Below are 13,935 nucleotides of genomic sequence, written 5' to 3'. Positions count from 1 at the left end.
AGTGAGATCGCAGAGATGATTGATGCAGTTCTTCGTGACCATGGGATAGACATCGGTGATTGCAGAGGGCAGGGCTATGACAACGGGGCTAACATGTCAGGGAAAATAAAGGGAGTCTAAGCTCAAATACTGACGAAAAACAAGCTGGCTACTTATTCACCATGTGCCTCCCACACATTAAATCTTGTTGGTGTGCATGCTGCACAGTCAAGCCCAGAGGTATCCACATTTTTCGGCTGCATAAATCGCCTGTACACATTTGTAAGTGGCAGCCCAGAGCGTTGGGCCATCTATAAAGAGCAAACAGGTTGCTCATTGCATCGCCTATCTGATACCCGCTGGAGTGCAAGGATTGAGGCTGTTAACCCTGTGGCAAAGCACCTACCTTCTGTCCTCAAAACCCTTGATAGCATAGTTATGACATGCAGTCTCACCAGTGAAGCAAGATCAGAAGCTAATGGTTTGAGGAAATACTTCATGTCATTTGATGCTGTTGTTCTTCTCACTGTCTGGCTGAAGGTACTGCAAAGTATTGACAACAGGAATGTTATTCTCCAGTCAGGAAAAATATCACTTGACATAGAAGCAGCCAATATCAGAGACTTGACAGAAGAGATGCAGTCTCTAAGAGATGCATGGGACACTCTCCTAGCTGAGGCAAAGTTGATAGCTGGGGAAATTAATGTTAAACCTCAGTTAAGCAAGGAGTCCAGCCGACAGAAGAAAAGGCGGAGATTCCATGATGAAACCGCTGAAGAGGAGACAACTCAGGAGAGTTCAGAAACAGTGTTTCACTGTGTTTTATACAGCCATGGACAGTATCATCAGTGACTTGGACACTAGGTTTCGGGGCATTGCACATATTGTCAACGAGTTTTCTGCTGTTCTGAAAGTTGGGCAGATTAGTGAGGGCAAAATCTCTTCTGTGTGCCAACCACTGATCACAAAGTATTCTAGTGATCTTACTCCTGATTTTGAAAATCAAGTAAGACACCTAAACAGTGTATATGCAGCCAACTTCCCCCCTAACCTGTCCCCTCTTGAAATCCTGAATGCAATTTGTAAGCTGCAGCTGCAAAGCATCTTTGGAGAAGTGTGCATCGCCTTGCGCATATTTTGCACCCTGCCAGTTACTGTTGCTGGTGGTGAGAGAGTGTTCAGTAAACTAAAAATGATAAAAAACTATTTGAGGTCCACAATGTCTCAGGAAAGACTTTGCAGTCTTGCCATGCTGTCAATTGAGAGTCAGTTGGCTAGAAAGCTGGACTTCAAAGACCTGATAAGTGATTTTGCACATGAGAAGGCTCGGCGTTGGGCTTTTGGTGAGAAGAGTTGAGCAAGGACCAGTGATTGAAAGGTTGCAAAAGGAAGCTTGACTCAGTCTGCAACGTTATATTATATATATATTTGCCATTCTTTCATATATTAAGTTCTACTTAAATGATGAGAAATCATATATGGCCATTTTGTATTCTGATGGCGTTTTTGTTTTTGCTGAGATTTTTTTCTCTCCACTGATTATAATTGCTATTTTTTCATGGAAGAGATAATTTCCAATTTAAGAATCAGTGGTGCAGCAAATAAATGACTCAAAATGAATTCCATTGTATTCAGAGTGCTCAGTTCTTCCCCTACTGTACATGTCAACTGTCATGCTGTTCTTCTAATGATAGTCAAAAATACCATTAAAATGCATAATTGTATGTAAAATAGCATCAAAAAATGTTGCCGCTGTGTTGGGGGCCCTGTAAAGATTCTTTTCATGGGGCCCAAAATCCCTAGCGGCGCCCCTGGTTAGAAGCACCGAGTTCTGGGCTGCTTTAACCGGGTTTATGTTTGTGTTCTTCATGTTTTATCTTTGCACTAAGACAGAAGATTTAACAAGGCCTAACATTTTGAACAACCTATTGAATATGTGTTTGGCTGTTGTTGAAACCATGGTGAGAGAATTGAGGTCAAAGAGTATTTACAGGTCTAGAAATGACGGCTAACAGGTACATTAATATAGTATCATAGAACATAAATGGATGTGGGAATCCCATTAAAAGGAGGAAGGTTCTTACATATTTGAAATCCAAGAATACAGATGTAGCGTTTATTCAGGAGTCTCATATGATGGGGGACGAAGAGGCAGGGAAATTTAAAAGAGGCTGGGTAGGGAAGGTTTTCCATAGCTCATACTCTAGTTAGCAGAATGGGGTGATGATACTCATTAATAAAAATCTGAGTTTTGTTATGATAAAACAACACAATGATAAGGAGGGTAGGATTATTTGTATTGAAGCATTGATCAATGGAATCCGGACAGTGCTATGTAATATATACGCCCCAAACAAGGAGGAACCTGACTTCTTTCATGAGGTTAACAGAGTGATAGGAAACATGCAGGGCCGGGTGATACTGGCAGGGGATTTTAACCAGGTAATGGACGGGATAGTTGATAAGAGTAAGCCCAGTGCTAAATCTTCACCCAGGGACAGAGCTGCAATTCATATGCTGACAGAGGACTTGAGTTTGGTGGACATATGGAGATTGGTGAACCCACGTGAGAGGGAATACACCTTTTACTCCCACTGTCACAAATCTCATTCAAGAATTGATTTTTTTCTGGTATCTAACTCATTAATAGACTCAATAGTGGACTGTGAGATAGGAGCTATTGCCCTTAGTGACCACGCCACGGTGGAGTTACAGATTGACCTGAACACAGATAATGTGAAAAGAGGACGTTGGAGGCTTAACACTGTGTTGCTACAGGATGTGTCATTTAGTAATATGTTAGCAGAAGATCTTAAATCTTTTTTTGAAATTAATATTGGCTCAACAGAAACAATCTCCCCGGTTTGGGAAGCATCTAAGGCTTATATAAGGGGGAAAATTATTGCCCACACCTCAAAAATTAAGAAGGCGAATGCGAAGAAAGAAAACACATTAAACAAAGAGATCCGTAAGCTAGAGAAAGAACTTGCAAGTCACTATTCAGATGATTTATACAAAACAATTTGTAAAATGAAATATCAACTACATGATATATATAACAAAAAGGCTGAGTATGCCTTATTTAGGCTAAAGACTAGTTTCTATGAAGGGGCGAAAAAAATGGCAGACTGTTAGCGAGACAATTGAGACAACAGGATAATTCCAACAACATTCCAATGATTAAGAAGAATAATGGGGTTGTAACCTCATCAAAGGAAATTAATCAGGTTTTTAAATTTTTTTTATAAAAATCTTTACACATCCTCCTGCGCACCTAATCAAGAAGACACAGTCATTTTTCTCTGGTCTTAACCTGCCTACTGTATCTAATGAGCAAAAAGACATGCTAGAAGCCCCAATAACAGAGGAAGAGATTAGGGCTACTATCGCATCCATGAAAAATGGGAAGTCACCTGGTTTGGACGGCTTCCCGATTGAATATAACAAGAAATAAATTGATATTTTGGCCCCCAAATTGCATAAGGTGTACATGGAGGCATTTGAGAAGGGCTCACTGCCTGGCACATTTAATGATGCTTTAATCTCGCTCATACCTAAAAAGGACACAGATACCTCAGATCCGTCTAATTTCAGACCTGTGAGTCTTCTTGGGCTGGACTGTAAGATTTTGACAAAGACCTTGGCGTCACGTTTAGAGAAGACACTACCAGACATTATACATGGAGATCAAGTAGGTTTTATTAAAAAAAGGTCCTCAGCTGATAACATGCGAAGGCTCACACATCTGATGCATATGAACTGCTCTAATCCGGTACCAGTGGCGGCTTTTTCACTTGATGCTGAGAAAGCGTTTGACCGGGTGGAGTGGGGGTTCCTCATGTCGACTCTCTTGAAATTTGGGTTGGGTCCTGGTTTTTGTAACTGGGTGAAGATACTTTACTCTAACCCAAGAGCAGCTGTGCTAACAAATGGGCTGATATCTGATATTTTCTGTCTTTCCAGGGGGACAAGACAGGGATGAGCCCTTTCCCCATTGCTGTTTACTATGGTTCTTGAACCGTTAGCTGTAGCAATCAGAGCTGATGTGAGGATTAAAGGTGTGCAGGCGGGGGGTAGAGAGCACAAGCTATTTATGTATGCCGATGATATCTTAGCAGTGTTAGCGGACCCTGGGGACTCCCTGCCAGCGTTACTTGACTGTATCGAGTCATATTCTAGATTATCAGGTTATAAAATAAACTGGCATAAATCTGAATGTATGCCGATATCACATACATGTCATTCTGGGGTTATCACTCCATATGGCTTCAAGTTCCTGCCTTATGGTATGAAATATCTAGGAATTCAATTAAATCCAAATCTGGATGATATAATGCTCTCAAATATGGAACCGCTCCTCCAGAAAATAAAAATGAACCTGGATAAATGGGGAAAATTGAAGCTCACACTGTGGGGAAAAATGTATGTAATTAAAATGGTGGTTGCACCACAATTCAGTTATGTTTCCATGATACTATCAGTTAATATAGCGCCACAGCTGTTTAAACAATATGATAAAATTATTAAAGACTTTTTATGGGATAAAAAGAGACCAAAGATTAATATAAAGAAGATGTGGTCACCGAGGGAAATAGGAGGCATGGGTCTACCTAATGTAAGATTATATAATCTATCATTTGAAATGTCTAGATTGATAAAACATTGGAAGGGGATAGATCAGGAGCTGAGCTGGATCAAAATTGAACGGGAGCTAACTAGCCCATTTGAACCTCTGGATGTTCTCTCGCATGGTTCAACAACTTCTGGACATAATTGTTTTTCAAACCCAGTGCTGTCTTATTCCAGAACAGTCTGGAGGGAGATTCTTAAGATGTATGGTATGTCGCACTTAAGACAACCTTACGCCTCTGTATGGCACAACCCAGCTGTAGGTAATGGGAAGAAATCGGTTTGTTGGAATCAATGGCTTGTAAGAGGGATACGCAAAATAAGTGACCTATATGTGGATGGAGTGTTCATGTCGTTTGCTGATATTATGCAAAAATATAATCTGGAATATAAAAGCAATTTTTGGAAATATTTACAAATAAGAGACTGTATCACAAAGGGTAAATTTAGGCTCAACAAGAATACATTAATGGAAGTTCTGGACCTACCTAGGATAACACAGAGCAGCTACGTTCTACAAGACATTTAATGGTATAACAAGTGTAAAAATCTGAGGATCGTTTGGCAGAAAGACCTAGGGTGTGATCTGAGTGAGGAAGACTGGTTAAATATTTTATCAAATACAGGGAAACACATAAGAGAGGCCAGGGGGAAGTTTATTCAGTATAAGATAATTCATAGATTTTATTTCACCCCCTCAAAACTGCACAGAATGGGCTTAATAGGAAATAATTTATGTTGGAAATGTCAAAATGATATAGGGACCTTTTAACATGTGATCTGGGGATGTAAACTAGTGTACCCATTTTGGGAGAAAGTACTGGAACATGTGAGTAAATGGCTGGGTGTGGCGGTACCTGTATCACCAAGACTGTGTTTGTTAGGGGATCAAACAGAAATTCCAAATATATCTAAATATGATCGGGAAGTTTTAAAAGTCGGGATGGTCACAGCTGCTTGAACGAGTATGGAAAAGTACAGTTGCTCCAGATGTTAAAAAATGGATGGAAATGATGTCAGAGGTTGCATCTTATGAACGCATGTTGGCTACAAGGAACAATGAAGAGGAAGATTTTAGGAGGGCCTGGGACCATATTTTTTTGTAGATAAGGCATATGGAAAAATTTGTAGACATGGTGCTGGATGTACATTATGGTTGTTTCAAGAAAAAAAAAAAAAATATATAGATTTGCAGGAGGCCTTTGTATATATGGTTGTATGATGGGTATACTGTCTGTTGATGCTGTTGTAAATGTTGTTTTTTGAGTTTGATTGTATGTTTTTATATGAATGAATAAATAAAAAACTTTAATGACAAAAAAAAAGAAAAGGATACTTTCTGACTTCCTATCTTTGTAAAATTTTCTGAAACTGAGTTTATCATCCACTGCTGAGTTTCTCTTGGGGGCAGCTGTGGCTAAGGGTTAGAGCGTTTGTTTTCCAACCAGAAAGTCGGCAGTGTGATCCCAGTCTTCCTCATCTGCATGCCGAAGTGTCCTTTAGCATGATGCTGAACCCTGAATTGCCCCTCATAGAAAAACAAGGGCTGCAAATAGATTCACTGTATGAATGTGTGTGAATGGGTGAATGGAAAACTGTACTGTAGAGCACTTTGAGTGGTCATCAGAACTAAAAAAGCCTGAAAAAGTGCATTTCTACTTTAGCTAAGCTGGGAACTTAGGTTAGGGTATATGATTGAAACTAATTAAATCCCTGCAATACTCTGGCGACCTGTCAAGGGATGGGATGAGGGAGGAGTAGAAAAGCCAGTTGGTCATTATCATAAACGTCAATATAACAGAAGAACCCTTGGAGCAACTTGGGGTTTATTGTCTTACTCAAAGACAGTTCAGCGTATGGTTACCAGCCAATAAGACAAACTGCTCAATTCAAGTTCTAAACATAAACTTTCATAAGTACCTCTCAAGGCCTAATTATAGTCCTGCGACTGCAACCGCGGAAGGCCACGCAGCTGCATCGACGGACTTGTTTTGGTTTATACTTCTCTAACGTGCTGCGCGTGTTGCAACGCAATTCACCGCTAGAACCATAGGCGGAGTAACGTTTTTTTTCAAAGACAAAACACACAAAGAAGAGACGTCTTCTTCTTCGTCGACTGTTTATTTACATCGCCACTCCGGCTCCTCATAGCCTATTTCTGGCGGACAAATCGGCCAGTCAGTGACGGGTTATACAAGTGGTCATACTTTCGGATCTCTTCTGCCAAGTGCTCTTCTATTTGGTCCATATTCGTTCTTCTAAATCTTCCGTGATTTCCGCGTATTGTGGGGCATGAAACCGGAAACTAGACTCCGGACGGGATGTAGTCAGCCGACCAACATGGATTTCAGTTCTCAAACAATTTAGATATAATCTAGAAAGTGGACATTTAGTTGACTGTTTTGTCAACCTGCTTTTTGTAAAGTCATGAGTGAACTTTAAAGCTAAATTGATAAAATTTGATGTCAAATAGGAATTAGCAACAGTGTGAGCTTTAAAAGTATCTAAGTTTAAGGGTAAAAGTAGGAGCAGCCAAGAGCTCAGCATATCCACAGAGTGAGAAAAGACAATCCACACAAGGACACATTCTCAGATTTATAAAGAACCGTAGAGATCTCAAGTTTTGTTCGTCTAGACCAGTGGTGTCAATCTTAAATACACAGTGGGCCGAAATACAAAAAATTGCTACAGTTCAAGGGCCAGACGGGTTCAATGTTTATTATAAACCATAGTGCACATATTGAACCTGGAACTAACAAGGCCTATATAGAGTATTTCCGATAAAACAACATTAATTATGAAATAAATGAAATAGAAATAATAAATAATAAATAATACATAAATAAATATCAAAGTAATAAAATCTGTTTCATTTATTGCTTATGGCTCTATCTGCAGTATTTCCAGAATAAGTTCAAGTGAAAACATTTCCTACAGGCAAACAACAGCCAAAAATAATTTAGTTCAATGAAAAATCAAATGTCCTGTAGTAGCAAAAGAGAAAAAAATGCAAAAATGCAAAAATGAAACTGCATTAAAAACGGAAAATGCGTCAAAGCATTGTTTGTTGCTCTGTGAGCAGTCAAGGGCCGGAAGGGTTCAACGTTTATTGAAATCTTATTGAAAGAACCTTAGTGCACATATTGAACCTGGAACTATCAAGGCCTATAGAGTGATGACACGGCCCCGCCCCTGAAGCTGCAGGTTGAGCGCATTCAGGTGGCTCGTGATGTCACGCAGAAACGTTTTATTTCAGAGCTCTGTTGTACCTTTCCCTCTCTTTTCCATAAACTCACAGATCTCCTCACGCAACTGGAAAAATCTTTCCAGCACCTTTCCCTTGCTTAGCCATCGCACCTCTGTGTGATAGGGCAAGTCACCATATTCTGAACTTAACTCCTCCAGAAAATACTTGAACTGGCGGTGATTAAAACCTTTGGCTCTGATAAAGTTAACCGCTAATGTTATGATGCTCATCACATGTTCCATTTTCAAGGCTTTTTTCTGGAACACGGCATCGCAAACTTTAATCATGCAGTTTTTGAAAAACTCCCCGTCGATAAAGGGCCGGGGTGATTTTGCAACCTCTGCTGCCAAAATAAAACAGGCCTTAACAGCAACCTCGCTTTCTGATTTGGCTTTAGTGAACACAGCCTGCTGTGACACCCAACTTCTTTTTAACTCCTCTACCTTATGTAGCCTTTTTGTCGTGTCTAGATGCTTGTATCTGTCTTGGTGCTTTGTTTCATGTTGTCTTCTTATGTTATAATCTTACATTACAGCCACACCATGCCCGCACAAAAGACACACAGCTTTGCCCTTCACATCCGCAAACATATACTGTGCTTCCCCTCTGTCTTGAAAACACCTGTTTTCAAATTCCACCTTTCGTTTAGCCATTTTGGGGGGAGAGGGATAGCGTTCGCGGGTTGCGATTGACGTGCTGACACACGGGCGGTGCATTGTGGGATTTGTCATTCACCTTTGACCCGCCCACTCATCAGCCAATGGGAGCTGCCATCCCACACAACCCCCCAGCCATTGGTCTAGAAGTGTCACGTGCCCCATCCCAACCTGTTCACTGACCCTCAGGAATTCTCAATACTTTGTATTGAGATTTGATCATGCGGACCAAAGATAATTCATCTTTGAGTTTGACACATGTGCTCTACACGAGGGACTCTTTTTAACTTTTTAAGCCCTAAGCTAAATTTGAATAAAAGATAATGACATCATGGGATGTGTTGTCATTAATGCAAGAAGCATCGACAATGGAGAGGCAATAAAATACATTAAGCTGTGGTCAGACCATTTTTAGACAATAAAACTTAGCTACCACTAAGAGTCACTGATTACACTGACACCCTGTCCATATCGTTAACATTACATTTACATTTGTAAATGGTCAATGGTTTGTATTTGTATAGAGCTTTTCTAGTCCTGATTAAAACTCAAAGCACTTTACAGTACAGTCATGCTATTCAAAAAAAAAAACATACATACATTTATGTGCCGACATTTATATATTTTTTCTATGAGGGGCCATTAGAGGGACATCTTGCCCAAGGCCACTTTGGCATGCAGATGGAGAAGACATGGACCTGGTAATGACTCCAGTGAACTGGATAGCTCTGGTTTGTTAGCTTTATGAAATACTTAACAGGTACCAGATATTCATTTCTGATAAGTCTTGGAGCTACATGCAGGTGTGCTAATCTACCATTCATGTAGACAGACCTGGTACTCATCAATCATCACATAGCAATCTCCCTCACTGCTCCAATGACCTTCACTTGACTGTTCGGGTTCCAGCAGCAGCATGGCAATTAATCACCTACCCGCTGTGAAGCTTACTGGTATTGGGTTGAGTGTCTTATATTCACCCTTTTTTGGATTAAACCAAAAAGATTTAGATTACGTTAGCAACAAATCCAGAGCAAAGCCACAGGTCCTAAATATATAGTTGATATCTGCAAAAAACAACTATTCAAATATAAAGTTAATACCCACCAAAATCTATTAAGTATAATAAAAATGTCTAATTACAATGAAAAAATTTAGTCCGATACACAAAACTCATGGATTTCAGATTTAGATTTTTGTACAGAGTTTTGAAAATTGTAAATAACATAGGCGTAGTTGTTTTTATATATATGCCGTAAAATTCCCAGACTGACTGTGATGGGAAACACCAGTGCACTTCCTCTTTTACTCAGTTCTGTGTTGACCTTTTCTCTTGGCACTAATACGAGCTATGACTCAAAGGTTTAACAAAGTGTTTGTCTAGAGGTGAAGCTGCCAGACAGCTGGTTTTCTGTTGTGACGAGGGTTACAATAAGAAAGAACAAAAAAATCAAAAGAGCGAAACAAAATCTGAAAAATTCTGTAAGAAGCTTTTCAATTCTAGCTAAATAATGTGATAAGACAGCCAAAGTGACCCAGAAGGGAAAAGGAGTCACAAATAGGACTTATTTATGCTTAGGCAGATTGATCCAAATCGTAGGATGGTGTGAAATATTTTCAATCTTTAGGCTTTTGAGGAAATTTCTCTTGGCATGTGTTAGATAAACTAATAAACCCAGATTTCGGTAAAACCATCCAACATTTTATAGTCCAGGTGACTGGTAGATTAGTATGATACATACTTTCTTTAAGGCCGCTTTACTTGGTCAGTATTTATATAATGCTTTTTATAGTCTTGGTGACCCTTAAAAGCACTTTACATAACATTTTGCCATCCGCATTCTCAAATACACATTCATAAAGTGAATCTGTTTGGAGCACTTTCTTTATCATGCATCAATCATCCACTGCCAGCTTAGCCATCAGGGGAAATTTGGAGTTCAGTATCTTTCCCAAGGACACTTCAGCACACGGAATGGGGGGGCCAGGGAATTGCCTTACCAAACTGTGTTTGAAGAATAAAAAATCAAACATTTATTGAACAGCTCCAGAAACAGTTCTGAGCTCTCAGGTATAGTGGACTTACCAGATGCCCAGGATGACGGCCTGCTCTTCGGCACTGAGGTCAGGCATCTGGTGCTCATCTGGCTCCGCTAGGTTGATCCTTTCCAGCATGGTGTCGTCACCCAGAAGGGAGTCCTGGGAGCATAGAATCACATGTACAGTTAGATCAGTACACACATGAAGGAGCTGGAAACCACTGCACAATACACAGCCTGAGAAATTGCTTGTTGTAACTACCTTAAAAGGAACATTTATGACAGTGGGATATACAGCTTTAAGACTGAATCCCTCACACATGCTCAGTGGGACATTTCTAGACAAAAGATGAACTGAGCGGATGGCTCATACAATATCTCATCTAATATTCACTGAAAAGCTGACATTTTTTCACATTTACAGTCAACATTAGCTTTACAAAGATGCAAGATCAAGTAATATAACTTAGAAATTAATAAAATATACATTAACAAGTACGTGGCCAAAGCAAATATAGGTAACCATTCATTTGACAATACATGTCCATACTCTCCTGGTTCTGATCCCCAGGAAGTTAAGCACTACTAGAAGAAATACAGTACAGGATACTTTATTCAGAGCTGGACCAGTAAATATCTAGGTCCTCCACATGTACAAATCATTTCTTGGGTCTGGTTGAATGGTTCCTGGAGTGAGGACGTGACAACAACCAGACTGAGAGGTAGTGAACCGTCAAATCGAGCTAGCTCTCAGCGGCTAGCTGCTGCTCTCTCCGTCGGCTAGCTGCTCTCTCATCGGGGCTTAGGAGTACAGCAGCACATATTTTCAAGTGTAACCAGTGAAGGATCCCGTTTAACTGCCACAAGAGTTGTACATCTTGTAATCAAGATCTCAATGAGGAAATAGCTGTGTTTTTTCTATTTTCATTACATTTTAATATAGCCTATAAATATTGAATTTGAATATAAAAATATTAATGATTAATTGAAAATCGATCGTTAATTCTCCCGACGATCGATTAAGACAATTTAATCGAATGGCCATCCCTAGTCTGTATTAAATTATTCTACAGTTTGGTAGCCCCATGATCCAAAAGACCCTGTATCATAACTTCTAGAGGTCAAGTTCTGCCCAAACTTTCCATTTGTTCTCCGAATCCTTGATTCTATCCAGAACTCGAGTTTTGAGCATAAGTTAAATTTGACCCCAAAAATATTTTGGGGTCGAAGCAGGAAAGCTGCTGGAAGTCTATTGTTTTTGTTCTTGTAATTGTTCTTCTTCAAAAGGGTCAGACAGCAAAAGCCATGCAAGAAATATTGGGACAGCCACTGCTAAGGTTCTAAAAATAAATCCTATTGACCTATGAGCAAAGCTGTAATAACATTTTACATTTACTCAAGATCTATCTTGGCCTCGAGTCAAAACTGGACTTATTTTAATACACATGAATCTTCACTTTAAAGTTTTTATGCTAAAATTTTGACATAACTGACTAACTGTTATCAAAGGAGTTTTGATGTATCTTGCAGTTGGAAAACAATTTAATAGGTTGTATTCAAATTGCCCTTACTTAAGAATAGTGAGAATCACAATTTATATTATTAGTAAGTGTGAAATGAATTGTGTACTAACGTTACAGCAGCATAGGTTTATGTTTAAAAACTGAAGTATTTTTATAATTATAGATGCTTATTTTCATTTTGGCTGTCCCCTTGTTTATCATAAATAACTTGACGTTTGTCTTCATCAAATTAAGCATTTGAGTGGGACAATTGTAGAGCAAGATTTATGGCCAAATAAACACATTTATGGTTTATTCACAAAACAAATGACCAAAATGTTCCTCCTCTGCATTTTTGGGTTAAACTCTAAATACTGAGGTCTGCACCAACGATTCCAAAGTATGTTCGGTGATAACTCTCCTGATTGCCTAATATGATGAGGTTAAAATAGGTCAGATGTGAAAAGATTGTGAGGAAATATAATTAAAGGGGCCACACAACTTTCATGCCTGTGCACCTGCCACTTAGTACTTAGAGATATGGTCACTTAAAGACTAAGTTTTAAGCAAAATAAAGTCAGCCTTGTATCCAACAACCAACAGGTGGCTTTGTGTAAGTCACTAGGCTGCAGGTAAGTGCCTTCCTAGACTAACCCCAAAGAGAGAACCACCAACTGGCTTTAAAATGTCTCATATTTCCCATGTAAAGACACTTATTAGGGGGAGAGGGGTTCAGTGTCTTTCCCTTATCAACAGACATGAAGACAGGAGGAGCCAGGGATCAAAACGATTGCCAAAATGTGAGGCTTCAAATGTCGGCATTCAGAGCTTTCGGACTGAACAATGTAGGGCAGTCAAGTGGATTCCTCTGGTTGAATCTTGGCAAATGTATCGATGCAAAGAGACCAAACTCAATCCAAATCCTACTTTGTGACAATTTGGCTTGGCAACGGCAATAAGAACTTTGGATCATACTTGTTTTCATTAAAATAACCCAAGAATTCCAAGATTAGTCAAACCCACAGTGACAAAAATGGCCCAATTTCCCTGCTGGCCGTGGTTTTGATTGGCCACTGATGAAGAGTTCCCGTTTCGTCATTCTTTCTTTCCTTCCATCCATTCTAGATAGGAAGCCAGTGAGCTCTGGTTAATGGCAACCTTGATTGAAACCATTTACTCCCCCCTGCTCCATTAGTGAGGGCATTTGTGGTCTGAGCAGGGCACAAAGAACTGGAGCTGGGCCAAAGCCACAAGATTGAGAGCTGCAAGGAAACCCTTTTTTAACCTTCATTACACATTGTCAGCCTGGATACTGCCCAGTATATCTGCAGTCTTCAGTCTAATATGCCGCTGAGCAGTTTCACTGGAGCAGTTGGGGTTAAGAGCCTTGCTGAAGGGCATCACAGTGGTGGTGATGAAAAAAGCTTAGCATCATTCCTTATTCCATAAGCTTTAGGTTAAAGTCTATGAGTCACATGTTCCTCATTTGTTACTATGAAGGCAATGTTTTGTCTTTTCTGTATTTTAGTTTTGTATTATTTCCTTAATATTCCATGTTTAACACTATTGTATAAAGTTTGTGATATCATGATTAAATAACCATGGTGATAAACTCAAGTATGTGATCTTTCCTCCAGTCAATCTCCAGGGAGAGCCAAAGAGTTCCTGTTTAGATCAAAACCCTCCCCACTTCCTGAAACAAGGGAGTGGATGCTCATTGGAGGAGATTTGTAATTTTGGCACAAAGGGCCAGTACTCATTACGTACAGATAGAACTGCCAGGTGATAAAATACAAACAAAGAGCTGAGTGGGTGATCCTGCAACGTTATATCACATATAACCAAAACCCCATGATGACTTTATATAGCTATGACACTGACCA

The 13,935-nt window shown here is 39.6% G+C and overlaps 1 protein-coding gene across 1 annotated transcript in view; it reads right to left on the bottom strand.

Moving 5' to 3' along the window:
• The window catches only part of ttc27 (tetratricopeptide repeat domain 27), a 78,873-nt gene that overhangs the window by 33,782 nt on the left and 31,156 nt on the right, over positions 1 to 13,935 (bottom strand). The window contains exon 8 of the mRNA XM_062400784.1: positions 10,598 to 10,710. Within this exon, the coding sequence (XP_062256768.1) occupies positions 10,598 to 10,710 (113 nt within the window). The remainder of the gene's footprint in view (positions 1 to 10,597; positions 10,711 to 13,935) is intronic.

This window comes from Platichthys flesus, chromosome 12, assembly GCF_949316205.1.
Source record: "Platichthys flesus chromosome 12, fPlaFle2.1, whole genome shotgun sequence".
Taxonomy (NCBI): Eukaryota; Metazoa; Chordata; class Actinopteri; order Pleuronectiformes; family Pleuronectidae; genus Platichthys; species Platichthys flesus.
This window is presented reverse-complemented; position numbering and strand designations above follow the sequence as displayed.